The sequence below is a fragment of the Aulonocara sp. 'chitande type north' Nkhata Bay genome, linkage group LG6 (genome assembly GCF_057382095.1).
Source record: "Aulonocara sp. 'chitande type north' Nkhata Bay isolate Kocher_YH1m ecotype deep benthic linkage group LG6, A_spYH_male_GT1.1, whole genome shotgun sequence".
Taxonomy (NCBI): domain Eukaryota; kingdom Metazoa; phylum Chordata; class Actinopteri; order Cichliformes; family Cichlidae; genus Aulonocara; species Aulonocara sp. 'chitande type north' Nkhata Bay.
Genome location: NC_141349.1, coordinates 16474175 through 16501986, shown reverse-complemented (window position 1 = coordinate 16501986; position 27812 = coordinate 16474175). Strand labels below are relative to the sequence as shown.

The window sequence follows — 27812 nt, the reverse complement described above, 5'->3', positions numbered from 1 at the left end:
GGGGTTTTTTTTTCTCCTTTTGGCAAAACAATCACGATTTAATGGACAAGTATATAGGACACTATACAGGATGCTGCGAGGCATATTTGTGTGTTTTACCTCACACATATGTTTGTGTTTGTGTTTAGCTAATCAGGAAGTTTGAGCAAGGACCAGTTTAATGCAATCATAGGGTTCTGATACTTTATATTATTAGCCATACACATTGGATTTAAAGAAAAAAAATACAAAGTTTGTAATGCTAGTTCACCTGCTGATACTAGTACATATTGTGAAACAGTAATTTTATAATACACAAATATAGACTATATCCATTACTTGCACTTGGCACAAATGATCCCTAATACATGTGTTTACTACTGAGAAGCATCTGTAACATCAATCTGAGAGCATTAGCTCAAAATCACAATAAAGAGAGTGTTCTCCATTAGCACAATACATGGCACGATGATACAGTTTATCTGAACAAGGTTTGTTGTCTATCAGTGTTTTTTCCAGCATTTGCGACAGTCCCGTCCAGTTTGTGCCTGTTTGCCACAGTCATATCATATGAAACGGAGATTTTGAATGAATAAATATTGTTGTTCTGGCTATCCCCAAATCTCTTAATTTCCTCCTAATTTAAAGCTACTAACAAAGTTATTCGAGTATTTTCACAGACTAATCCAAAAATTATCTACAATGCAGAAACATCAATCTTTATAAAAGTAAGTTCACTCGTGGTGAACAGTGTGGGGTGGCATGGAGAGCATGTGTGGCCAGCTCATTGGGAACGGCTAAGATGTTCTTGATGCCCAGATTTCTTTGGTGGCAGCTTTAGCATGCAAAACTTATCTTCATCTGAAAGCTTTGGACCCGTGACCACTAGTCCACTTTTAACCAAGCTAGGATGCTCCTGCTGTTGGAGTGGCTTTGCTGTGCTATTTGTGATGTGACGGTGTTACCTCCGTTTTCTGAAACTGTCTTAATGCACTGCGTGTGAAGCTTGTTACTGTTCCTACCACACTTTTTCTTGCAGTTAGAATTCCATTAATATGACTTACAGTACTCTCCAAACAGCCAGCCTTTTCAGCGATGACCTTCTATGGCCTCCTTGTGGAGGATGTCAGTGATGGTCATCTGTCCAGCTGTCAAGTCAGCAGTGTTCCCCATGACTGCAGTTGTGTACTGAACTAGACTGAGAGACACACAATATTTACACTGTTTAAATAATATTTAACTCAAACTGCTGTTTGTGATTTTCATAAGCTATTACAAGAATAAAGCCAAGGCTTTAAATATTTCACTAAACATTTATATAGAGGATATGAAAGTTTACTTTTTCAGTTAAAAAATGAAAAATAAAAACGTTTTCACGATATTCTATTTTTTTCTAGATGCACTAGTGTATTATAATCTTTGGGGAGGGACTGATTAAACTTTTTTTGCAGAATGGTTATAATTGTTGACCCTGCTGGTTACTAGGAGCTATAATAAGCTCAAAGCAGCAGAGAGGACGTGTTTTTGTCATGGATTTTGTTTGGACTTTGTCAACATTGTGCCAAAGAAAATAGACATCATCGTCCTCACTATCATCAATCACACTGGGACACTAAATTCAGACAATTAACATGTGTGCAGCATCTATTATACAGTGGGGCAAAAAAGTATTTAGTCAGCCACCGATTGTGCAAGTTCCCCCACCTAAAATGATGACAGAGGTCAGTAATTTGCACCAGAGGTACACTTCAACTGTGAGAGACAGAATGTGAAAAAAAAATCCATGAATTCACATGGTAGGATTTGTAAAGAATTTATTCGTAAATCAGGGTGGAAAATAAGTATTTGGTCAATAACAAAAATACAACTCAATACTTTGTAACATAACCTTTGTTGGCAATAACAGAGGTCAAACGTTTACTATAGGTCTTTACCAGGTTTGCACACACAGTAGCTGGTATTTTGCCCCATTCCTCCATGCAGATCTTCTCGAGAGCAGTGATGTTTTGGGGCTGTCGCCGAGCAACACGGACTTTCAACTCCCGCCACAGATTTTCTATGGGGTTGAGGTCTGGAGACTGGCTAGGCCACTCCAGGACTTTCAAATGCTTCTTACGGAGCCACTCCTTTGTTGCCCGGGCGGTGTGTTTTGGATCATTGTCATGTTGGAAGACCCAGCCTCGTTTCATCTTCAAAGTTCTCACTGATGGAAGGAGGTTTTGGCTCAAAATCTCACGATACATGGCCCCATTCATTCTGTCCTTAACACGGATCAGTCGTCCTGTCCCCTTGGCAGAAAAACAGCCCCATAGCATGATGTTTCCACCCCCATGCTTCACAGTAGGTATGGTGTTCTTGGGATGCAACTCAGTATTCTTCTTCCTCCAAACACGACGAGTTGAGTTTATACCAAAAAGTTCTACTTTGGTTTCATCTGACCACATGACATTCTCCCAATCCTCTGCTGTATCATCCATGTGCTCTCTGGCAAACTTCAGACGGGCCTGGACATGCACTGGCTTCAGCAGCGGGACACGTCTGGCACTGCGGGATTTGATTCCCTGCCGTTGTAGTGTGTTACTGATGGTGACCTTTGTTACTTTGGTCCCAGCTCTCTGCAGGTCATTCACCAGGTCCCCCCGTGTGGTTCTGGGATCTTTGCTCACCGTTCTCATGATCATTTTGACCCCACGGGATGAGATCTTGCGTGGAGCCCCAGATCGAGGGAGATTATCAGTGGTCTTGTATGTCTTCCATTTTCTGATGATTGCTCCCACAGTTGATTTTTTCACACCAAGCTGCTTGCCTATTGTAGATTCACTCTTCCCAGTCTGGTGCAGGTCTACAATACTTTTCCTGGTGTCCTTCGAAAGCTCTTTGGTCTTGGCCATGGCGGAGTTTGGAGTCTGACTGTTTGAGGCTGTGGACAGGTGTCTTTTATACAGATGATGAGTTCAAACAGGTGCCATTCATACAGGTAACGAGTGGGGGACAGAAAAGCTTCTTACAGAAGACGTTACAGGTCTGTGAGAGCCAGAGATTTTCCTTATTTGAGGTGACCAAATACTTATTTTCCACCCTAATTTACGAATAAATTCTTTACAAATCCTACCATGTGAATTCATGGATTTTTTTTTTCACATTCTGTCTCTCACAGTTGAAGTGTACCTCTGGTGCAAATTACTGACCTCTGTCATCATTTTAGGTGGGGGAACTTGCACAATCGGTGGCTGACTAAATCCTTTTTTGCCCCACTGTATATGTAAATGCTGTTAAAATGTTCTGTGTAGATTTCATGATGTAGATGACTGATTTATAATAAGTTACATAATTTCATGAATATATATAGTTTGTGTTGAAATGTCTTTATTTGAAATGTACATGTGTAAAGTGTAAGAGCTAGTGTCTCGTGAGAATACCCTTAACGAGAGTACACAAGACTTTTCATGGACTGCGAGTGAGCAGATGTCTCTCATGAAGCGATTTTAAGCTAAAAGTTTGCTAAAAGAAAAGGCAATACAAGGACTTAAGGACCTCTTTTCAGGACAAGCAGCCAACGAGGTATTTGTCATTTGAGAAATGTTTTTTTTATTTGTGTTTGGACTTAATATGTGTACTGTAAAGTTGCCAATTGGTTTGTACTGTTCGCTCGTGACCAGTTCTCACGGCGTAATGGCGTATCGGCGTACTGGTGATGGTGAAGCTGAGGAGAGAAGGCCCAAGTAATAAACGCCCGTTTCAAAGAACCGACCTGTGTCTGTGTTGTCGTGAAGAGAGCTACAATATATATTTCTCCACAAATCTATAAGCTCATCCATGCTGTGCTGCTGAAAGATTATATAAACATTGTCACACTGAGTGCACGTTCTGTGATTAATTTACAGGCTTCAACGCATTTGATAGGTGACAAAAGAAAAGTTAATCATCGTGATTAATTATTAATGAGGGCCGTTTAGTATTTATTTATAATACAGAGACTTTACCCACAGACATTTATAATCTTAACAAATGATAGCAATGCTATTTACCTACAGGATTAATCACAGAACAAGTAAGCTGCACTCTGTACCCATATTTACCTCAGTTTTTATCGGAAACATGTGGAACATCCTTTCGATGCTTTTCAGATGTTTGACAAGTGTGCGGGACGATATACACCAGAGTGCCTTGCTGTGCCTGCTCCTGATGAAAATTCATACAGACATGATGTGAGATAGCTGAGCAGAGCCAGGAACAAGAGGTTGAAAATGGGGTTCACGCTGCAGAACTGCAGAAACAGACTAGAACTGTTCTGCACATTCATGTTAAGAAGGGAGTTTCCACAGGATTGCATGGAGAACTGAGTAAACTTAATTTAGAGAAAACATCCATATCTCTTAAATATACGAAATGGTTCCTTACAAACAGCAGCACTATTCTCCATTCAAATATAAGTGATAGTTTTACTCTATGCTATTTAAGAGGAAAATGTTGCACTTTGCATTGATTGTTATGAGGACTCCAATCACCTTCTCTAGTACAGTCTGTTTCCAGTTACAGCCTAAAATAGTATATATAGAAATGTCCATAAGACATTTGGTAAAGAAATTTAGTTTACATTGATTCATAAAAGCCATAAAGGTTCGATCATCTTCAAAACTTCTTGAGCACCACAATGAAGCTGTGTCCCAATTAAGAGACTGCACGCTTGAAGTACGCATTTCAAGTGCGGTTACGTCACCGCCACACGACGACGGCTGTCCCAATGCGAAGTGTACTTCAAATGCATACTCCAAATGCGCCGTCGAGTTCCCCAAATATCAAGCGTGGTCCGGTGCACGCTTCGTGTCCCATATATCCCACAATTCATAGCGCGGCGGTGGGTGTGGATAATTTTGGGGGGGGATGTGACAGACTTCATAACAACTTTGTACTTGAAAGCTGTGACAGCTCATACCTTAAACATTTCTGAATGAACTTCAATCAATGATAAACCTTTTTTATTGGAAATTAATTTAAGAGAGTTTAAGTAATATTCAATTTCAATCAAAAACAAATTAAATGATGGGGTTGAGTTTTGAAATTTACATTTATATATATGGAATTTCCCTAATAAGATGGAGCGGCCGAAGAGTGAACTGTCAAAACTACTGAATATGACGTCACTTATTTATGTGCGAATGTTTAATAATTAAAGTCAGTCATATATCCACAAACACAACAAGCTGAAAGTTAGTGATATATGTATATGTATGTGTGTGTGTGTGTGTGTGTGTGTATTTAAATATATATATATATATATATATATATATATTAGGGGTGCAACGATATTCGTATCGATATTGAACCGTTCGATACAGTGCTTTCGGTTCGGTACGCATATGTATCGAACAATACAATTTTTTTCAATTTTTTTTTTTTTTTTTTTTTTTTTTTTTTTTGTGTCCCGTTTGGATCTATAGCCATCAGAATTGCTCTGCTAGTTGTGATCATTTGCAGCTTTTTGAAAATATCCCCACACAATAATTCTGTTAACAGTGAAAACCGTTTCCTGCACGTAAACATCACTGCCTGAAAACAAAGGTTAGCTTGAAGCATATAGCTTCTTGTCAGTACAGATCAAAAAACTGTTTGGATTTCTGATTTTTGTCATTCTACTAACCACCTGTGTTTATTTCTCTTGTTTGTTGTAGCTTGATGAGTGTCTATAGAGTGTAAACATTAATGCACTCAACATAGAGAGTGTAAGTATGGAGTTTTGCTATTTGGCTCCACTGCTAGTTTTGTTCTTTCGGTGCAATGTGTATAAAATGTCTATATGTGAATCTACCTTAGACTAAGATTTTCAAAGCCAACTTTTCAGGAGTATTTGCAACTAGTACCAGAAGTTTTTGGATGACTTTAACATTGCACAGGCTGTCACTGCAGGAGTTGTGACAGAAGTTGTGTCACACACACACACACACACACACACACACACACACACACACACACACACACACAGATTTAGGATTGGAGCCCCTTGAACAAGACCAGTGGGGAGAGGGAAAAGGAGCTTTGTTGGGAGGGTCAGACTTTGGATGTATGAAGGAGCCTCAAGCGTCACATTTGGGTCCAATCAAATCAGTGATGTTTTTTGGCTATGATATATAAAACAGATGGACAAAAAGTGGGAGTATGATTCTTTTGTTGCAAAAGCTGTTTGGAGTGAAAAAAAAATAGCATTCTTTTTCTTTCTAAAGAAAAATGACCTGCACTTTTCAGCTTTCCTTTATATTTAATTAAATGTTATCTGCTTTTCCATGTTGTTTTTTTTATATTCATGTGTGTTTTTTGTCTCCTTGCATGCAGTCAGTTTGACTCCAGCAGTGATTATCTTTCAGGTTCTGTTTCTTCTGTAGCCTGTGTGGCCGTCTGTTAACATTAATAAAATCTCAGCTTCTAACGTGCCCATAATTGTGCCACAGACTTAAGTGTGAATGTCACATTAAAAGAGTGTCTCTGGACATGCGAAGTTGTCTCACACCCTCAAATGACCTCTAACCTCTCAGGAAAACAGTGGGGGAAGGGGGACGCCTGGGACCGTTGGGGGTGGTTTTAGCCACAAGGTGAAAACCTAAGGGCAGGTGCTCCCTGGTGCGCCCCTGTTCCCAGTATAAGAGTCTGGTTGTCCTGTGATGGATGGATCTATCTGAGATGCCAGGACCCTATGGAGCAGAGTCCACAGCAGGGGAGGCACCATCTGGGAAAAGAATGTCAAGGTTGGCCCGAGGGTGGAGATTTATGTCCCAGCCTCAGGTTCAAATGGCAGTGTCTGACGGTGTGTAGACGAGGCGGCAATGACAGCTTTCCTTCCTTCTTGTCCAAAAAGAGTCGGTCCATTTTTGTCTTTGCAGACATCAAGAGGATGAACGGGATCAAACAATGTTAAGGGTCAAGTTTTTTCCAACTGGGCCATATTCTTTTTTCACTGGGTGTCCTTCACCCAGTGACATGAAGATAAACTTAAAAATAATACAGGTAGCAAATGACACAGGCACAAACATCAATCTCTTGTGGTGCCAGTTTTGTTTTCTTATGTCAGTAGAGCTCAAAAAAGGATAGCCGATGTGAGGGATTTTTTGTCTATATCCTTCCTCCAGAGCGTTCATAAATTAAGGACTGGAACAAACACAGCCAAAGATTTTTTTCTTACCCTGTGGTGGGCATTACCCAAGTTGTTTTCTGGGTCACTTTACCATCCTCTATACACACTCACACGCACAATCCAGCCACAACAAACATGTGAAATAAACACAGGTGGTAAGTACCATGAGTTCATTCTCTGACTACAGAACTACTCATTGGTTAGCTCAGGATAACTGAATCAGAGACCCCGTCAGTTTTTGTTGTTGGGCTTATAAGTGTCTGTGCCGCATAGAGACGTCTGAATGGCAGAGGTATTAAATAATAAAACCCAAAGACACAGATATGTGAGACAGAGGAAATGAATCAGTACATGTGTGTGTGTGTGTGTGTGTGTGTGTGTGTGTGTGTGTGTGTGTGTGTGTGTGTGTGTGTGTGTGGATGAGGTGGGGGAAGGGGTGGGAGTTTTGGGGTAGCCAGCGCTGTACAAGAGAAGGAACAATGTTCCATGTGGAGTTCATTTTATCCCTTTACTTTGCGGATAATACGGAGAGTGTAGAAGCATAATGCATCTGTGCAGTTAAACATGTTTAGTTGACTGGCATGTACAAGGAATGCGACTCTGTGTGTTTTTATTTTAGTATACAGCACACGAACAAAGACATACGTACTGTGTGTGTGCAGCCTTTACATAGAAGGAAGATGTAGTACAAAAGTGCAAGAATAGGAACCAAACAGGATTTATACATCTCCTCCATAACAGGTCGGCCACTCTCAAGGAAACTTTGTGCGCACATTGCCTCACATATATATATGTTTGTTTAAAAAGATTTTAAATTACAATTCTCTTGTTTTTAATGTATATTGGATTTGTTTCTTCATCACAGTGCGATGTTACATTCGCTGTTTGAGTCTGTCTCACACGCTATGTGCAAAGTAAATTGCCTCTATATAACTTAACGGTCGCCAAAATTTGTAACCACGATGGAATTTTGCTCAAGTCGCCTTTAAATAAAGAGCAAATAATTACAAATAAAAGTCTTAGATATCATAGACAATTAGCTTAAGGGCAGATAATTTAATGTAGTTAAGCTGAAGATATTTTTGATGAGCATTAGGACTGCGTAAAAACTCTATTTTTTATTTTGAGTGTTTGTGAGTGTTGTTAATTATTCCAGTAGCCGGTGTTCATTAACAGCCACATTTTTTCATCTATCTGTATACAGTGAAATAACGAAGATATTATCTGTTATTCCACCGTTGCACTGTTTTAATGCAGGAGTGATGCAAAAAAGCAAAGCAGACCTGACAAAACACAGCCATAGAGTGAGGTTTTTGATAGTTAAATTGATAGTGGAAGGAATTATTTCAAGCCAAGGTTTAAAATCTCAGTAAAATGTGAATGTAGTTTCTCTTTGTTTCAAGCCATTATACTAGACTAATGCTGGCTGATAGATTCGACTGTGTGCAGTCCATAAAGATGGCGGTTTCCTAAATGCTGAAAGACTTGAACTTGTATGCAATTGTGCATATTTGGAGAGCCTAAGCCGTTGGATATCTTGTTTTCTGATTCCTGGATGAAGCAACAGAAAATAACATTTATTTCCAGAAATGGGGCAATCAAAACACTACTATTATCTTGATGCTGAGCAAGTTTGTCACTTTTGGCTTGCAGTTTTAGCTGTAGACATTATGCATGGAATAGATTAGAATAAATGTTATTTTCAGTCTTGTATAGGCTGAATGTGTCATCTGATAGGGCATACGTAACTTCTGGCAGAATGAGGCAGAGCCAAGGAAATGTTTTGGCAGCAACGCTGGAAGCCATTGCCATAATTTAGCCAGGACTGTCAAGAAATTATGTGGAGAGCATTTAAGTATAAATCACAGTGAAAAACAGGAATGACTATGGTTTCTCTCTGGTCACGTAGCATCTTTTGGTGCAGTGGTGATACTGCAGAAAACACAAAACAACCAGAATGTCGAACAAATGGAGCAGAACTTATGAGGAGGCTGTTTCACTGGATGTTTGAGGTTGGAAAAGCCCTCAGCCTTAAAGGGGTGCAATCATTTAGCAAATGTGAGGCCAGTCTTTAAATGTGTGCAGTGGTGTGTCTCCCCATTTTCGGCTAACTCTGGGTCTTTTCCTCTTCGTCTCAGCAGGGCTCTGCAGGTTTATTATGCACCGCCTCAGGCTTGTTCCATCTGCCTCCTTACACCATTAGTCTGAAACACACACACATACATGGACACAAGGTAGGGGTGCTACTCTAAGTCAGGGCTAACATGCTCTCTTCTGGGAGTGCACTGAGGAAAAATAAACAGCCTGGTGATTCTGTCTGGTGGGTCTGTTGGACTACTCAAGACTGGGACTTTTACAGATTACGTCCATATAGGAGAAAACGTCTACTTTTGGAAAGGGTCTCCAAAATAAACTTGCAGAACTGTAAAATAAGAGCACTAGACTTTATTTGATAGAAAACCTTTAACATGAGCTATTAAATTATTAAATGCATAATGAAGTTCATCCAGTCTTTCTCTGGCTATGTGTCCTAGTGCAGCGGTCCCCAACCTTTTTAGCGCCACGGACCAGTTTATGTCCAACAATATTTTCACGGACTAGCCTTTAAGGTGTCGCGGATAAATAGAACAAAATAAAACCAGTGGCGGTACCAAAACAAGAAGATTTACTCATAACACACAAGGAAAGACCCGGGGAAACAGAGTTAACGATAAAAACGATTTAAAAAAACAACGATAAAAAACCAAAAAAAAACCCAGAAAACCAAAAATTTTACATCCATCTACACTTTAATAATTGCTTAGACATGTTTGTAAATTAGAAGACGGCATTATATGGATGTGATCACAAGTTTCAGCTGTCGTAGCTTGGTTAGCAGCTGATATAGTAGTGTAGCTGCTGTGTTGTGACCTTGTGAGTATTCAGTGCACCTCCGTCAGACACATATGAGATATATTTAACTGTTTTATAAAGATATTCGATTTTCAAAAATAAACTATTTTTAGTAGATTATTGTTTTAATATTAAGATACGATCAAAACTCTACTGGAGTCATTTGGTATCCCAACCCGGTACCACGGCAAAACGTGTAATAGACCCCTGTCCACCATGTCCATTTCATGATTTGTCTCTCCAAAATGTGAAATGGACATGGTCACTTTGAGGCTATTAACCATGAACAATTACCAGGAGATGGAAATATAAAACAGCTGACCTCTGAGGATAGGCTAACATTTTCAGTTTTAAAAAAAAGCCATTCTACATCTAAATTTATCTGGCAGAATAAACGACCAAGGGTCAGACTCAAAATGCTAATGTCTGGAAAGGAAAAAGGGGGCCACAAGTTGCCTAACTTCAGAATGTACTATTGGGCAGTTCAATTAAAATCAATGGCTGCCTGGATTATTCATGATTCAGAAATGCAGTATCTATGGAAGAGTATTCATTACCAGGTATCTCCCTTCGGAGTCTCCCATTTCTCAACCCACAATCACGGAAAAAGATTAAAATAACTAACCCATGGGTCACCGTAAAGATTTGGAACCAAGTGTTAAAAATGTTAAAAGGGAATTTGACGATGTCTCGAGCGGTTCCCATAAATGGAAGTGTTGAGTTCCTTCCATCGTTGTCAGATCGGAGTTTTGAGAGGTGGGCGGAGAAAGGATTGATTGCAGTCAATCAGCTGTTTGAAAAGAATACTCTTAAAAGTTTTGCCCAGCTAAGGGCTAAATATGCTTTATCCCCAGGGGACCATTATAGATACTTACAGTTAAGGGCATAAAGACTGGGACAATATTAGAAGAGAACCAATCGGGTTGGAAAACCATTTTATAAAACTGCTTGAAAAGTCAGGGACATTGAAAAACCAAGTGTCTTTGATCTGCCAGAAACTACTGATTGACATGTCTGATAATACCTATCATATAAAACAACAATGGGAAATGGAGCTCAATATAATGTTGGATGATGTCACACGGGAGAGTGTCTGTTGTGGCTGCCATAGAGGGGTGGGTAGTCAAATGTGGAAGGAATTTGACTACTAAATTAAGATTTTTTTGAACTCCACTGAAAACCTTTCTATCCAAAAGTAGTGTCAGTGATAAATGTTGGAGAGGGTGTGGGTTTGTGGGGGACCAGACGCATATGTGTGTGTTTACATACAAAAGTACTGGATGGATGTCAAGAACATTATACAAAACATATTGTCAGTCAACCTCCCAAAGGATCCTCTGATCTTTTTGTTGGATATCTTTCCTGATGGTTTCTCCTATGAGCAGCACTTTCTCCTGCATCTCCTCCTCATGACTGCAAGAAAAATGATAACAATTCACTGGCTCAAACCAGAAACACCCATGGTTGCCCAGTGGCTTCTGAAAACTAGACATGTCTATACGATGGAACGGATAACAGCTCAACTACAACTAAAAGTGCCAACCTTTGAGAAAAAATGGAGACTAATTATAGAATATCTTGAAAGGACACTCAAGCCTTAACGTCTGTGCTTAGGTATTGGTATGTATGTTTATGTATATGTGTATATATGTTTTTTCTTTTAAATTAAGTTTTTGAATAACCCTCACCATTATATGCTGCAGATTTGGTCTCAGGTCATGTTGTTGATGTGAATTGCCTTGTTATTTTTGGCAATAAAAGTAAAAATAAATAAATAAAAAAAAGCCATTCAATGTAATTATTAAACTACACGCAGACACATAATTATTGAGCAGTTGATCAGTATTTCACACACAGTACATGTGCGTCACACTAATAAGGTTAGTTAGCCTCTACTGGCCTTTTTATGTATATTAATTTTCTTTATTTTTTTATTTTAAGTGTATTTACTCTTACATTTTTCAGTTGCTTAACTCATTATTACTTTTTTTTTTTTAATTTGTCTACTGTTGGTGGAATTGAGGAAAACATGGTTAAAATCGAAATGAATTGTTAACATAAGATATTTAGGTTGTTAAGTTCTGTTTGCATTCTTCATTCTCTATTTATGGTCTTTATGTTTACATTTTTTCTACCATCATTGAAACTGAGGGCTACAATGTATAATTTAAAAACCTGGATGCCAAAGGAGGGAAAAGCTCCTTATCTAAATCTTCATTTATTAAGAAAACAGACACAATGCATGACTGCTTCCCTGATGCTTGTGCCATAGCGTCACTGTTAAACCTGCCATTACTTTGTCACATTTTTCACTGATACTATTTTATGTGTTGTGTAAAATGTCTTGCGAACCATTTCCCATTTATACAGCACTTACATATTCATAGAATAAAAGCGTTACAGGTGGTACCTTTATTTTCCAACATACCTGAGTTACCGAGTCACTTTTCCATCACACTTCTAGTAACAGTTTGTTTGAATATTATGTCGATATTAAAACTAATTTAAAAAATCAACTAAACAAACCAATATCAGCCAAAGTGCTTCACGTGGTTTTGCTTTTAATTGTTATTCTACAGCACATTCGTATGTATATCATTTGTTTATACTCCCTGTAGTTTTTGGCAGGGAAAAAAAGTTGGGCGGATGTTGGCACAATGTATGTTTTTCTAACACATCTTTATAATTTAATGGTTTTGTCCCTGTATTCAAACTGCAAGAGCAAATAGCAAGTCCAATCCTGTTTCATGGTTTTGAGCCACTTTTAGGCATAGAGGATCGCTGATACATAAGCTTAAAAATAGACATATTTAACATATTTAATCTTTTATTTGTTTTAAAACTATTAAAATACAGTTACGTGAAAAAGAAAGTAAACCCTCTTTTTACTTGTAATGTTTTATGTATCAGGACAAAATAAAAAGGACATCTGGTCATTACCAAGTTTGAAAATTACTTAAATACTGAGATGAATAACAGCACATGTCATGTTCCACCGTATCACTATTCATTTAACAAAAATGAATCTAAAGTGTAGAAGCGGTGTGTACACAGAGTAGCTCAGTAGCTTGTAGAACTACCTTTAGATGTAAGAACTTAAAGTAATCAATTTATCAGTCTCTCACGTCATTGTGGAAGACTTTTGACCCACTCTTCTTTACAGCGTTGCTTCAGTTCATTGAGGTTTGCAGGCATTCATTAATGCACAGCTCTCTCGAGGTCCCACTACAGCATTTCAATCAGGTTGAGGTCTGGACTGGACCATTGCAAAAACCTTGATACTTTTTCAGCTATTCTGTTGTAGATTAGCTTTCAGACAAATGGCCGTACATTTGACTCCAGAATACTTTGGTATACAGAAAAGTTGATTCAGTGACTCACCTCTACCACTGTGCTTGACTCTGTGCTTGCTGCTATGCTGTATTTGTTGCATTATGGCCAAACATCTCCATTTTTTTTATCTGTCTAAAAGACATTGTTCCAAAAGTCTTGTGGTTTGTTCAGATAAATCATTGCAAATTTAAGCTCTGCTGCCATGTTCTTTTTAAAGACAAGAGGCTTTCTCCTGGCAACCCTTCCAAACAAACCATACTTTTTTTTTTCGTACTGTCATGAATTTTAATGTTTATCAAGTTTAACATGTTGACTGAAGTTCTCCTGGGAAGACCATGGCAGCTGTCTTGTATGTTGTTAACAGTCTTTTTCATTCTAGGAGGGTTTGAATACTCGCTGAATACTTTTATAAAGGTGTTCACAGTCACTGATGATCAGCTAATCAAGAGTGTTTCATTAGCAGCCTCTGCCTGCTTCTTACTTTCTCTAATCCTTAAGATCTAAGAAGGTGCTATTTTTAAGTCCTGCTGAGGCTCATTCTGGGTAAAATCTCATTTTTCTCAGCTATGAAATGTGTCCTTGTTGTGGTGTCACAACTGTGAATGAATGCCATACCTTTATTTACACTTGAGCCCATGTCTGGTATTCCGGAGGTCAGTGTGGGTCAGCTGCTAACCTACTGCCACCATCACTAAAATGTCTGTTTTCCGCCTCTCAAAGTCCTGTGATGAATGTATGTGAGGTTATATTTTACAACCCAAACTGTCAAATGGCAAATGATCAGTGACTTGTACCAGCATACTAATTAGTTTGTGTACTGGAGAACTGTAGGAAGCAACTTAACATCCTATAATTATGTAATTTTATCAAAATATTGAATTCAATTAAACATATATGCATTCGGAAACACTTTACATATTTAAAAAAGTGCTCACAATAAAAAGCTAAGGAACAAAAAAGTTCTTCATTGAGATGTTTTTATCAAGCAACAGGCGGCTACCTAGAGTCAGGTTGGGGCACAGTACTGAAGAGCGAGCTAAATGTGCTAAGATTTTTAAAAAGCACGGTCACGGGAAATTAAAATGAACTTTGTGAAGTGCAGAGAGAAAGTGCTGAAGATTTAAAACATCATTGCATAAAAGATGCTGAACAAAGAAGGCTATCACTCATTTCTGCAACACTATGCCCTGTGGTCACCACTTGTTTGGAGGCGATTTCTTTCTACAATAGCACAATGACAATTTAAAGGCCTCGATTTCAGAAAAAGCTGCAATACAGTATTATTCTTATGCAAGGTGCTTTAGGAAGCTAGACCCAAAAAAGTCAGCTGCTGATGTATTTCTTATTTGACTCAAACTGTGAAGGACAAAATAATAAGCATTATTATTTCCACTATTTAAAATTACCTCATTCCTTTCTTTTGTCGTTGTAACCGATTTGACAAGTAAATGGTGGCTTTTGATAAGATAAGATAAGAAAAAAATTATTTTGCACTCAAGTTTTGTGAGTAAAAAAGTGAAGTTTTGAGGGGGTTTAACTTTTGTGGAATGAGTGATTTGGAGAGTGGCAGGACTTTATGATGCTTTCCACCATATGGATGGAAATTCTGTACATGTAATTTAGAAAGCACTTTAGTGACTGCAGTTCTGTCACCGCAAAGTTGTAAATATTCCATCAGAGCCCTTCACGGTGTGAGTCTTCCAGTTTCAGTATGAGTCAGCGGTCAAAGAGAGAGACCCTACAGATAGACCTGCTCTCCGTGCTGATCCAGAAATATATATTTTGTGTGCTTTTGGTTGTAAAAAATAAACATTTTGTTGTTATTACTGTTATTATTTCTTACCCAGCATGTGAGTAGTACTAATTACATGACTCTATACTAGTCCTCAGTAGAGCAGTAGTTAAACATTTTGACATTTCACTCATTTGTGAGGTTGCGTCAGGAAGGCCACACATCTGGCATAAGAATCTGACAAATATAGCATGTGTTGCTACCTGCTGTGGTTGATGCCTTATGAATAAAGAAACAGCTGAAAGCAACTTTTTTTAAATTTAGATTATTTAATCTGTAAAGGAATAACAACGACTATGGTAGTAATTCCTTTTTTTTTTTTTTTTGCTATTTCAAGGTACTGCTCCTAATCAACAGCTTCAACCTCAAGCTTTTAGACTCTGAACCTTTGAACAGAGCTTATGGTTAGCTGAACTCAGCTAACACCTGTTGCTGGGTGATACTCTACAGACATAAGAGTAGGATACACATACACACTAATTTGACATTGTGATAAAAACAGATGTATTTCCATAAATGGTGGAGTTATTGCTGTCTTTAATCACCCTACAACGACTGGTCAAATCACACAAATACAAATGAATATTCTTACCCTCCACGTATTTGCCCATTTCTCTGTGCAATGCATGCATCTGTAATATGGATTTGGTTATGCCAAAGCCTGGTATTTGTGTCCCAGCTGCTGCACTGAAACCCCATACTGAGTCAATTAGACCTGTACAATAGGAACATCAATTACGCCAAGCAGGCACGATCTATATAACTCAAGGGGCTCTAACGAGATTAATTCCTCTTGGATGGGATGAATACCTTCCCAAATGTTTGTGTAGAAAAAGAGTGATTCAAGTTGACACGCTCATTAGTGCATTTCAAGACAATGTTCAGAGCCGTACAGTTGATTCTCAGTTTGGTGCCTCTGAATATAAGTAAAGGTTATCAGTCAAGGCTTTGTAGTGGACTAAGCATATTTTGTAGTTTCACAGTTAACACCAAGTAAAACCATCTCGGTAAAAATGAGTAAAGAATTTTGACTCCAGCTTGCAAAATTATTCATTATCATTATTATTAATAATAACTTTATTTGTATAGTACTTTTTAAATCCCGTGGTTACAAAGTGCATCACAAAAAAAAAAGCAAAAAAAAAAAGCCACACATTAAATACAGACACATGCAGTGCAGCACAACTTACACACATTAGATACAGATTATGGTCAAAATTAACAGGAGAAAGATCAAAGAAACACTAAACTATAAAAATGAGTTTTCTGCAGTCATTAAATAAAAACATACAGATTGAGCTGATCTGATAGGCTGAGGAAGTTTGAAAGTTTAAGTGCTCCAACCTCAAAAGCGTTGTTGCCTTTGGTTTTAAAAAATGAGAGTGGAACAGTTAGGAGCCCCTAATCAGAAGATCAGATTGCTGTTATAAGGTCACAGTAGCTCTGCTATAAAGGCAGGAGCGTGTGTGTGTGTGTGTGTGTGTGTGTGTGCGTGCGTGCGTGCGTGCGTGCGTGCGTGCATGACATGGACTACTTTTTTCCTCAACTCAACACACAGTTGGTGTATCAGTGAGCATTGACTATAGCTGGATATGTGGGGGAGACTTACACCATGGAGCCACTGTTCATTATAATGAAAAACATGTCACCTGGTGCAGCGCTGTGCCTCATTCATGTGTTTCCTGTTTCAGACTGACAGTAATGGATGTCAGTGACACAGTGAAGGAAACTTGATTTGCCTTTGGCTGCAAATTTCATTCTTGGATCAATTTGTTTTTGTTTATGGCTTTTTAATGAGATTTGTTGACAATCAAAAATATATAAATGATTAGCAGACCTGTCCTTTCATTTACTGAAAGCTAATGTATGAAGCTGTATGAGCCTGTCTGCGTGGAAATGGTAAAACAAAACATACCAAATGAAAAACAGCAGGCCTGCGTTTGCATCATAGTTTGCTGATGCTCCTCACACTAAGACAAGTCTTATAAACAGTCAATAAATTGATGTCTCGAAACATTTGCCCCTAGGGTCCAACTTTGTTTTGAGCTTTGCCCCAGTCTGTGATCATATCTGTCAGTAGTTTGAGTCTTTATGAAAGAAAAAGAATGAAAGAAATGAGAGGAGCATTGTTAAGTAAAAACAGTCAAAGCATGGGGGCGAGGTTACTGAGCTAAAGATGGGATGACGAGCTGCTTCTCGATTTTACACAGAGTTGTAATGAGAACCTGCTGGGGTAACGCTCAGCTCACGTCTCCGCTGAGCCCCCAAACTTAAATGTCTGTGAAAGTGCATTTGTAATAGAGGCTTTGTGTTTGGAGAGATAAACCCTTAAACACTGTTAGACTTGATCCAGGCCATCCCCCACCCTTTGGATCTGGTTAATCTTTGATTTAAGACTTTGGTTCTTGTAATTTCCAAAGCTGAGATGAAGCCCTGACGATGCACTCCTCTGTCTGTTCGCCCACATATTTTACATATGCGATTCTGCAGCATATCTCCCATAACGGTTTGCATATGAGGCCTGCTTAAATCTGATCTTGTTTAGTGGCCCTGGGGGTAGATTTAGTAACGCGTTGCGCCATCGCAAACTGCACTTTGGTGAAAAAAAAGTGCTGTCAATACTTACAAAGAGAGCGCAGTGACAAGAGTGTGTATAAGAGCTGGGAACTACAACTGACCCTGATGCATATGTGTTTCTGGGAGTTCCTTTCCCAAGGTGCAATAAAAGGGAGGAGAAATTTTAAATCAAGTGCACAAACTGATTTACTAACGTCTGCAACTGAAATTTACTATCAGCACAGGGCAAACCCATACTTATCACACTTGGGCTTTAAGTTAATGTGTTTCCATAGGTCACTTCCTGTTAAAAGGGAGTTTTTCCTTCCCACTTTTGCAAAGTGCTTGCTGAAGGGGGTGTCTGTGCATGGCGGGGCTGTATTATTACTGCATTATTGTAGTCTTTACCTTACAATATAAAGCGCCTTGAGGTGACTCTTGTTGCGATTTGATATATACATAAACTGGAATTGAATTGAATTTGCTGGTGATAAGAGAAAATTAAAAATAGAAGAATCTGAAACAGGTTACGAAACAAGTCTCTGGAATTTATGCTAATAATCGTGTTCAATTTCAAAGTCAAAAGTCTCCCTGCTTTGTTAGTTCAACCAAATTACAAAAATGACATAGCATTTAGGTCACTTACTCTAAGTGGGATATTGTCTATGAAGAATAGGTGAATTGCATGAGAACAAACAGGCACTGGATGAATGTTAAATGTATCCATCATAGTGCTATTAAACTGGTGAAAGTGTAATCCTCAACCCCCACAGCACTGCGCAGCTGCAGCTGTCATTGGGCCACGGAGGCAATATGTAACATGTGCCACTGCAAAGGTTTTGTTTCATTGTTTTAAAAAAAGAGTGTTGAAATTGCAGAAATTGTTTGACTTACTTTTAATCAAAAGCATAAATCAAGATGTAAAAAAAGAAATTAACCAGCATAGTGAAACAGCTGTTTCCTAAGAAGCAAATGACATGATGCTGAAAATTCAAATGGATAATGAAAAGTTCATCACCCCAGAGGAACTATCATGCTGATGCTTCTCTCCACTTTTGAATGAATGCTTCAGTTATCTGCTGGACGCATCGCAAAGTTTTTTCTTAGTTCTGGACAACAGTGGACGTCTATGGCACTTTGTGACATAAGCTACTAAGCAACACTTACTAGTGGAGGAATTTCAGTGTGGCTTGGGAGGAGATTTATTCCAAATAAGAAAAACATAAATCCTTAGATTTCACCTTTAATTTTGAGGGCATGCAACATTGCAACCCTGTTCTATTTTTTTCTATAATTATTATAAAGAAAATTATTTTATTTCAAATACAGGAAATACACCATTGGGACATGAATTCGCTACCACTGCTGCTGTCCTCTAACGATTCTTGGAAATAACTGCGGCTGTATCTGCAGGAGGTAAACGGTTTAACACTTCATGTAAGTGTGCAAAACTGTTCTTAAGATACTCTTTAGATGTGCCAGGTTCACCAAATCATTTATATATTCTGTCTTGTTTTCTTATGGAAAGAAAAACAGCAAAGCGAGCCCTTTCAAAACTGGCACACGTGGACCCATAAACTTTAATGACATGTTTAATTCAGAGCAAATAAACTACAACTGTTTTCAGTTCAAATACCTTTTTGACTATTACTTAGAACAAGTGACTCATAACCTTTTGGAATGATCGAAGGAATATAAAGGAGCACTGACAACACAGGAATCAGTGTGTGGCACTTAATTAATGCTCCTCAGGTCTTCGCCACTGGAAACAAAAGCCACGTTGCTGCAGGGCTCTCAGGCAGCAGGCATCTCACAACAGATATCTGGATTTGGGTAAGTAAAAGCCAAAAGCATGTGCATATCTCCACGGGGGAGTAGCCTAAGGAGGAAAATATGTTTCTGTGATTTTGCTGAACTGATCCAAAGGCCAAAGTCCTAATTCATTTCAGCTCCATTCAAGTGAATGTGAAGAGGAAGTTCAAGCCTGAGAATAACCACGCTGCTCTCTGCAGACGTGACTGTAGCTCATGGGGGCCTGCGAGTGGACATGAGCCAGAGCTGCAGTGCCGGAGGAGGCAGATTTGGTTTCACCCCTGGGTGTGCTTTGTGCAGGTCTGCTTCTCACACCAGGGCAAACAATATTTCACCATGTGGTATGGAACCTGCAGACCTGCCCGGAGGATTTCACCACTCCTAATGATGGAAAATTAACGCTCCAGTGAACTGAGCTAAATGCCCCTACTGACATTTCTAAACTATTTGCAAAAAAAAGAAAAAGAAAAGAAAACGGGGGATCACTCAGGATGAATGTCTGTTGATTTGGGCGTAATGAGGGGAACCTGTCAGACGCATTTGTTTTAATTTCCACGGAGAGCCAGAGATTAACTCGGGGGAGGGAAGCTGTCAAGAAAGCGACTGGTGATAAAATACTACGAGCCATAATTAGAAATCAAAAATGCCTCTACGCCCCAAAGGAGTAAGAATTTCGCGGGGAGGGGGGATCTTTGACCGAGAAGACAAATTTGTCCACATGGTTCACCTGATAGGAGGAAAACCAAATGTGCTGAATGAAGAGGTCTTTGCGCATATTATACAGACTCCTCCCAGACATGCCGGGAAGAAAACCTCCTGTCACAGTAGAAGCCTGCCACTGACAGAAGCTCCGTCCAAAGCCTGAAACTTTCACATACACCAGACAGCATGAGAGCTTTGACTCCGACCGTGGCGGTGCTGTGGGTGATAACAATGCCCTGCCTGCAAGCAATCCACGGACTGTATAACTTCGGCCAGCATGAACTATTCTACAAGAAGAACAACTGCAAGGCAATCCCTGCAAATCTCCTGCTTTGCCACGATATAGAGTACACGGAGATGCGCCTCCCGAACCTGCTCGGACACGAAACCATGAACGAAGTACTGCAGCAAGCGTCGTCTTGGATCCCGCTGGTCCAGAAACAGTGTCACCCGGACACGAGAAAGTTCCTCTGCTCTCTTTTCGCTCCGGTCTGTCTGGACGATTTGGACGAGCCCATACAGCCGTGCAGGTCTCTCTGTGAAAACGTCAAGCGCGGCTGCGCGCCCGTGATGTCCGCCTTTGGCTTTCCGTGGCCAAAGATGCTGGACTGCGAGCGCTTCCCACTCGACAATGACCTGTGCATACCGCCTGCAAGCATCGACAGCTTTGCGCCAGCCACCAAAGAGGGTAACCAGGCGCAAACATTCTGCATGAATCCCAAATTCACTTTGAGGCACACTGGCTCAAAATTCACACATATTTGCAGCTTCATTAAAAAAAAAAAAGTTAAACAAAAAAATTAAAATCGACGCATGTGTTCTAGTCATGTATATTTAGTAAATGCACAAATCATTTTTTAATATTTGCCTCATTTGATTCCCGTTTCAGCGCCCAGGGTGTGCGATGCTTGCAAGGAAACTGATGAAAATGACAACGAAATTGTTGAGAACCTCTGCAAAAATGACTTTGGTAAGTCTCCCCAACCCATGCATCAGAGCATTAGTACATCAAGGTCAGCATAGCTTAGGGGCCCCTGAGAGCTCGCCGAGTTGTCTCAGGGCAGCATGAAGAGGAGAATCAGTTAGGCCTCCACCCCTGCATGGATTTCCCACGTCTTTCATAAGTGAGCATTTCCTTCATCTCTCGCTCTCTTTCTTCGTTCTGCATGCACTAAAGCTCTGAAAATCAAAGTGAAGGAGATCGCCTACATCAACGGCGACACCAAAATAGTGCCGGACACGAAGAGCAAGGCAATCTACATGGTGAACGGCGTGACGGAGCGAGACCTCAGGAAGACGGCGCTGTGGCTGAAGGACGGGCTGCAGTGTATCTGCGAGGAGATGGACGACATCAACGCCGCATACCTCGTCATGGGCCAGAAGATGGATGGCCATCTGGTCATCACCTCTCTGAAGCGCTGGCAGAAGGGACAGCGCGAGTTTAAAAGGATTTCACGCAGCGTCCGCAAGTTACAGTGCTAGGGAAGAGGGGGGAGGAAGAGGTGGGGTGGGTACCTGCATGTTAAGGTTGAAGGTCAAGTTTTGTTGAGGGAGTCCTTCTTTTGTGGTCGCAGTTCTGGTTTTTCTGCTCTAGAGCGCAGCAAAGACGTTTGCCTGGCCCCAGAGGACGCACAGCTTACTGTTTCTCTCATTGGTTTATCATTGAATACAGATAATGTTTAAAAAGAAGAAGAAGTTGAAATGGGGTATAAAGTATAGATAAACACGCTTGAATAAACCAAAAATCTTTTATTTGACTCTAAAACTATAACTGTGGTTTTTATTGTGAAAATCAGACTTCCAGACAGACTTCCATTCAGTTTGTACGCACCGGTAACATTGGTGCCCCCTAGCTGCCAATTTCAAACTGTGCGTCCCTCCCCAGCGAATGGTCTTTGCTGCGGCCCCATCAGTTACAGTTAATTGCACTCAGCTGCTGTCCAAGGTCCAGAGCAATCACAACTTACACGGAGAGAGTGAAAACTAGCAAAGCTTTGAGTCCAGGATTTGAAAATGACTGACTCTACTTATCACTGGCAGATGTGTCATCCTGGTAAAGCTCACAGAGTGAGCTCGTCAGACTTTTAGGGCGTTTTTCTCATCTTTTCCAGGAGGTCAAATCAGGTGTTAAATCTTTTAACATTATTGGTTTTTTTAGCCGTCATTTCTATAAAAGCCCCATTTAAAATCAACAACAACACGCAGACCTGGACAGCTTTGAGATCTGCAGCAACAGATCTGGTGATGTACTGCTTGGATTAAGTTAACAATGTATTCTCATCTTATAGAAAGTCACTTCTGCCTCAGATGCTAACGCGGATTCATTTTACACAGTGCCCAGCGATTAAAGCTGTGATCCAGGGGTGCCTAGCGCGAAGCATACAGCAAATATTTGTAGTTTTGTATTCCTACCATTTCCTCAAATGAGAGATAGCTGGCTATATTCTCTTCCCGTTCAGTATTTTAATAATTCTTGGTAAACGTTTTGTACTTGAGCAACTGCATAATTTTCTACCACCATATGATAAAAATATTTTTTTACTCCTAGACACTCATGTGTCATGTAAACATTCAACTTTGCATCTTCATTCTGAGTGACGCAAACTGCTTCTTGGTATTGATGATTGGACGGTTTTGATGAGCAGGTAGTTTGGTAAATGCAAGTAACTGTGTGTCTGTGTGTGTGTGCTTGAAACATAAGTCATTTTGGATGTATTACAGTGTAAATATCAAATACTGTCATTTATTCTTGTGTAAAGTTTGCAGCAATTAAAAGATACAAAGTTAATATTTGAAATGAGCCGGTCCATTGCTGTGCACAGGAGAGAGGTCGTTTTCCTACTTTAAAATAATCTTGATCCCACAGCTATAGGATAGAGAAACATACTGATTTAACACTGCCATCTAGCGGAATTCACTGTTAAAAATCTGATCATAGATCACTGGATATGCACTCACCGGCCACTTTGTTAGGTACACCTGTTCAGATTCTCCTCTATGCAAACATCTCATCAGCCAATCACGTGGCAGCACGTTAGCGTATTTAGGCACATAGGCATGGTCAAGATGACCTGGTGAAGTTCAAACCGAGCATCAGAATGAGGAAGAAAGGTGATTTAAGCGTGTTTGAACATGGCATTTGTGAATATTTCAGAAGCTGCTGATCTGCTGGGGTTTTCCAAAACAGCCATCACTGGGTTTTACAGAGAATGGTCCAAAAAAGAGAAAATATCCAGCAAAAATAATAGCAACTTGTTAGAACCAAAGTACACAGAAGAACATCTCTGAATGCACAACATATCAAATGTACACCTGTGGTGGGCTGCATCAGCAGAAGTGGGAACCACTTCTGTCAACTAAAAACAGGAAACTGAGACTACAATTTGACCAGGCTCACCAAAACTGGCAACAGAAGACTGGAAAAAGGTCGCCTGGTATGATGAGTTTTAATTTCCTTTGCAACATTCGGCTGATAGGATCCAGATTTAGCATAAACATAATGAAAGCATGAAAACAATGGTTGAGGCTGCTGCTTGTGTAGTGGTGGTGTGCATTTTCTTGGCACACTTTGGGCCACAGCCTACTTAAGTATCTTTTGATGGCTGCTCCCAGCAGAATAACTATGCCACATACAATGTCATGTTCTCACACTGTACACTGTACTCAAATGGTCTCCACGGTCACCGGATCATAGTCTCAGTGTGCAGCCGACAAATCTGCAGCAATGCTATCACGTCAATATGGGCTGATATCTCTAAGGAATGTTTCCAGCACCTTGTTGAATCCGCGTCATGAAGAATTAAAGCATTTCTGGGGGCAAAAAGGGGTCCAACCAGATACTAGCAAGCTGTACCTAATACAGTGACCAGCAAGTGTAACGATGCCAGTTTGTATTTTAACATTTAAATATTTAAAAAGTTAACAGTTATAAGATCCATAAAATTAATTGTCTTATTGTAAGATTTGCTTCTGAACACATTGAGGTTTATTCAACACCTTTAGTAATTTTTTTTAAATCACTTGAAGCTCCAATCAATCTGTGTTTAAAAGGCAGATAAAGAACAACTGACACTAGTAAATGTTCATTATTTTTGATTTTCTCTTTCATCTTTGATCACTCAATCTAAAGGCTTCTTACATTCATGATGAAAAGATTAATATTTTCACTTGAGGAGCTATTTTCTCTTATGTCCCGGCTCATAAATTAAAGAAAGAAAGGACAAACACCCTCTAGATCAGGGGTGGGCAGTTCATCTAATATTGAGCAGAACTAAGTTCACCTTATCGTCCCCAGTTCTCACGTGGCCACTTGGGAAACCTAATTCCCCACTCCTGACCAGCAGTGTGGTCTAGCCCTTGATGTCAGAGATCTAAAAGAGAAAAAGGGAAGGGGAAACTGGAAAATAAGTGTTCTTTCCAAATTTTTCCAATCACCAAATGAAGCAACAGGTGACCTAACAAATTCCTGAGCCGACACAGGAAAAGCCCCAGCACATGATACCTTACCAAAGGTCTATACTGAACACAGAAAATAATAACCCAAGACCCATGAAAAGGTCGGCATAAAAGCCACAAACCAAGTTACTACCACACATCAAACAAACATAGCAACATGTAACAGTAGGCAAAAGGAATCTGTTGCCACCACAACGCAAACTGTCACATAAAGCGTGGTCCTAAACCACAAAAGGGTTCTCAAAGTAAAGTAAACACACAAATGTCCAAGTACAAATGGAGACCCACACCCACACACATGATCACAAATAGCGTGGTCGATACCACAGAAAGTTATTTCATTCGCCACAAGTGACCTACCAAAAGTGGGCTAACGCTAAAGGTCACAACAGAAAAAGACTCACGTCATCTTTAAATAGCAACCGATAAATGTTAAAGCACACTCTTGGAAGTTCATCGAATGCTGTAACAAAAATAAAATATACGGTACTATATAATTTTATTATGATGGTGGATTATGGTAGTCCACAGCAAATACACAGCTTTCCTGCACTGAGCAGAAGACCATCAGTGGCCATATAAGACCAACAAAACCTGAAGACCTCTGTTTTAGGTTATCAGGCAACAGCCAACCATCATATTCAATGACGAAAACCGACTTTTTAATGATTTCGTTGAACTTTTCTTTTTTCAAGATGGAAGGATTGTACAGCGTGCATCTTTAATGGACGCTGTACAATGGACGCTGGCTGTAGCTCAGGTGGCAGAGCAGGTCAGCCACTAATCAGAAGGTCGGTGGTTCGATCCCAGGCTGCCTCCTGGCTGCATGCCAAATATCCTTGGGCAAGATACTAACCCCGTGTTTGCCTACTGGTGGTGGTCAGAGGGCCCGGTGGCGCCAGTGTCTGGCAGCCTCGCCTCTGTCAGTGCGCCCCAGGGCAGCTGTGGCTACAAGGTAGCTTGCCATTACCTGTGTGTGTAAAGCGCTTTGGGGTCCTTAGGGACTAGTAAAGCGCTATACAAATGCAGGCCATTTACCATTTAAAGAACTGGGTGCACAAGTTTGAATTGATTTTGATTTTCTTTAATCAACAAAATAAACACAGGCAAAATATTATACATGGACTCACTTAAATCTTTTAATAACTGGTGCTGAAGATTCCACAGTGTTTTTACCTTGACTAGGCCAAGGCCTATTAACTTCTCATTAGTGATCATACATGATTAATAACCGCTGACAGTTTCTTTTTACCAGCATAGAGCATAGAAAGGATTTATTTGTTGGCACTAATTGGATTGACCAATACTCAGAAAAATGGGAAAGTCCAAGAAACTCAATGAAAATCTAAGAAGTGAGAATACAAGTTTGGAAGGTCTCTTGGGGCCATTTCTACCCAACTGCAAATTCCAAGAGCACCAGTTCAAACAGTTGTACACAAGTACAAATTATTTTTATGTGTCACCACTTTGCCAAGGTCTGGAAGAAGAGCATCACTCTTAGATGAAAGGAAATTGGTTGAGATATTCAAGAACGACCCAGGAACCACCAAGCCTGCCATGAACTGGAAACACTATTGGAATACCAGCATTTACAGAGTTTTACATCATCGTGGACTGAGAGGGTGCCAACCAAGGAAGAAGCCCCTGCTCCAAAATCAGAACCTTCAAGTTCGAGTGCAATTTGCAGCTGCCCACTTGGACGAGCCAAATACTTTGTGGAGAAAGGTTTTATGGCCAGATGAGACAAAGATTGAGCTATTTAGGCACACTGATAAGAGGAGGTTTGGAGGAGTAAAGGTGAGGCTTTCAAATCTAAGAATACTGTACCAACTGTCAAGTATGGTGGGGTAGCATCATGCTCTGTGGCTGTTTTGCTGCCAGTGGTACTGGTACATTGCACAAAGTGGATGGAATAATGAAAGAGGAGGACTATCTCCAAATCTACACCTTTCCCTCAAATCAAGAGCTAGATGGTTGAAACTTAGACAATTGGATCCAAGTTTGGGACTACGGTCCCAAACACACATCAAAAATGGATTTTGAATGGATAAAGCAGGATTCTGCCAAGAAGAGCAGTCAAATATCCAGCCAGAATTATGCCAGAAAGTTGTTGATGGCTGCCCAAAGCACCGAGGTGTAACTTACTAAGGGACATTTAAATTTGCGTATATGCATGTATTTGAGCCTATATGTCTAATTGTTAATCTGTGTGGATTACAGAAAATCCTAAATAAATTCAAACGTATACTTTCAATTTGTGTTTTTTGCGTCATTGAAATGTATGCTGTACAATCATTCCACCCTGGAAAAGAAAAGTTGAGAGAAATTGCCACAATATTCATGCCGACAATGAATCTTTGTCAGTGCTGCACCCGGCTTGAGGAAGCTTTAAGCACTAACCTTGGAAAGAGGCACCAGACCACAGATATATTTAACTACTGATCTTTAAAGTGTTATCGTGTAAGTGTTATGGGGGCATAACGCTTACATGATTATTATAACTGTTGGTGCTTCATTTTCCATGGACTTACTGTTTCGGCATTGCAACAAGTACTTAACAAAGCCTCTTTTCATAGCGGAAACTCTGAAGTTTATATATTTCCATTCTACAAGTTACTGTACTACTTAACATGAATGGTGTTTAAGGTGTTTTGCCACCTGTTCACAAGGTGTCAACCGATGACTCTTTCAGGAAGTCCCAGACATTTTACTGTCACATGAGTTCTGAGACTTGCCAATCACATGAATGAAGGTGTGAATCATCAATAAGAAGGGGTGGTGTTGCTAGGATGAGACTGTAAAAGAAGGCCATAGAGAACTGAAGTGATTCAGGTCAGCATTAGGTTTTTTTATAGACAGAATCTTTTGTGGAATCAGTTAGTTTCCACCCTGACACTTCTTCCCACCTTCCTACAATTTTTTACACACTTTACACCTCAATTCTTGCTGTTGTAACAAGCGTCACATGACTGCCATGTGACATTAAAAGACATTAAGCGTCACACCTCTCATGTCTCTTGGTGTGATTGACCCAGAAATACCTGGGACTCCCCACTGGCCAATACAACTGATGAACACTCTTGGTCTTTAACTCGGTACTCCTACTGTCTAGACAGTAGTTTCATTTTGACCCGATAATGCTTAGTACACTCTTCTTGTAGTCCA

At 39.9% G+C, this 27812-nt stretch overlaps 2 protein-coding genes across 2 annotated transcripts in view; one reads left to right on the top strand and one right to left on the bottom strand.

Annotated features, from left to right (window-relative positions):
• The window catches only part of LOC147327572 (uncharacterized), a 41501-nt gene extending 37339 nt beyond the window's left edge, over nt 1-4162 (bottom strand). Inside the window, exons 1-2 of the mRNA XM_086295265.1 lie at nt 4059-4162; nt 1044-1177 (exon numbers count right to left, since the gene is read on the bottom strand). The gene's annotated coding sequence lies outside the window, so the exon portion shown is untranslated. The remainder of the gene's footprint in view (nt 1-1043; nt 1178-4058) is intronic.
• Nucleotides 4163-20294: 16132 nt separating this feature from the next.
• sfrp2 (secreted frizzled-related protein 2) lies at nt 20295-22980 on the top strand. The gene is made up of 3 exons (XM_086297560.1): nt 20295-20880; nt 21082-21162; nt 21370-22980. The coding sequence occupies exons 1-3, from the start codon at nt 20379-20381 to the stop codon at nt 21672-21674; spliced, it is 888 nt and encodes a 295-aa protein (XP_086153686.1). The 5' UTR covers nt 20295-20378; the 3' UTR covers nt 21675-22980.
• The last annotated feature ends 4832 nt before the right edge of the window (nt 22981-27812 follow it).

Coding starts and splice junctions, on each gene's coding strand:
- sfrp2 (XM_086297560.1), top strand. CDS start 20,379: ATGAGAGCTTTGACTCCGACCGTGGCGGTGCTGTGGGTGATAACAATG. Junction 20,881..21,081: donor TGCGCCAGCCACCAAAGAGG/GTAACCAGGCGC, acceptor TTCCCGTTTCAG/CGCCCAGGGTGTGCGATGCT. Junction 21,163..21,369: donor CCTCTGCAAAAATGACTTTG/GTAAGTCTCCCC, acceptor CATGCACTAAAG/CTCTGAAAATCAAAGTGAAG.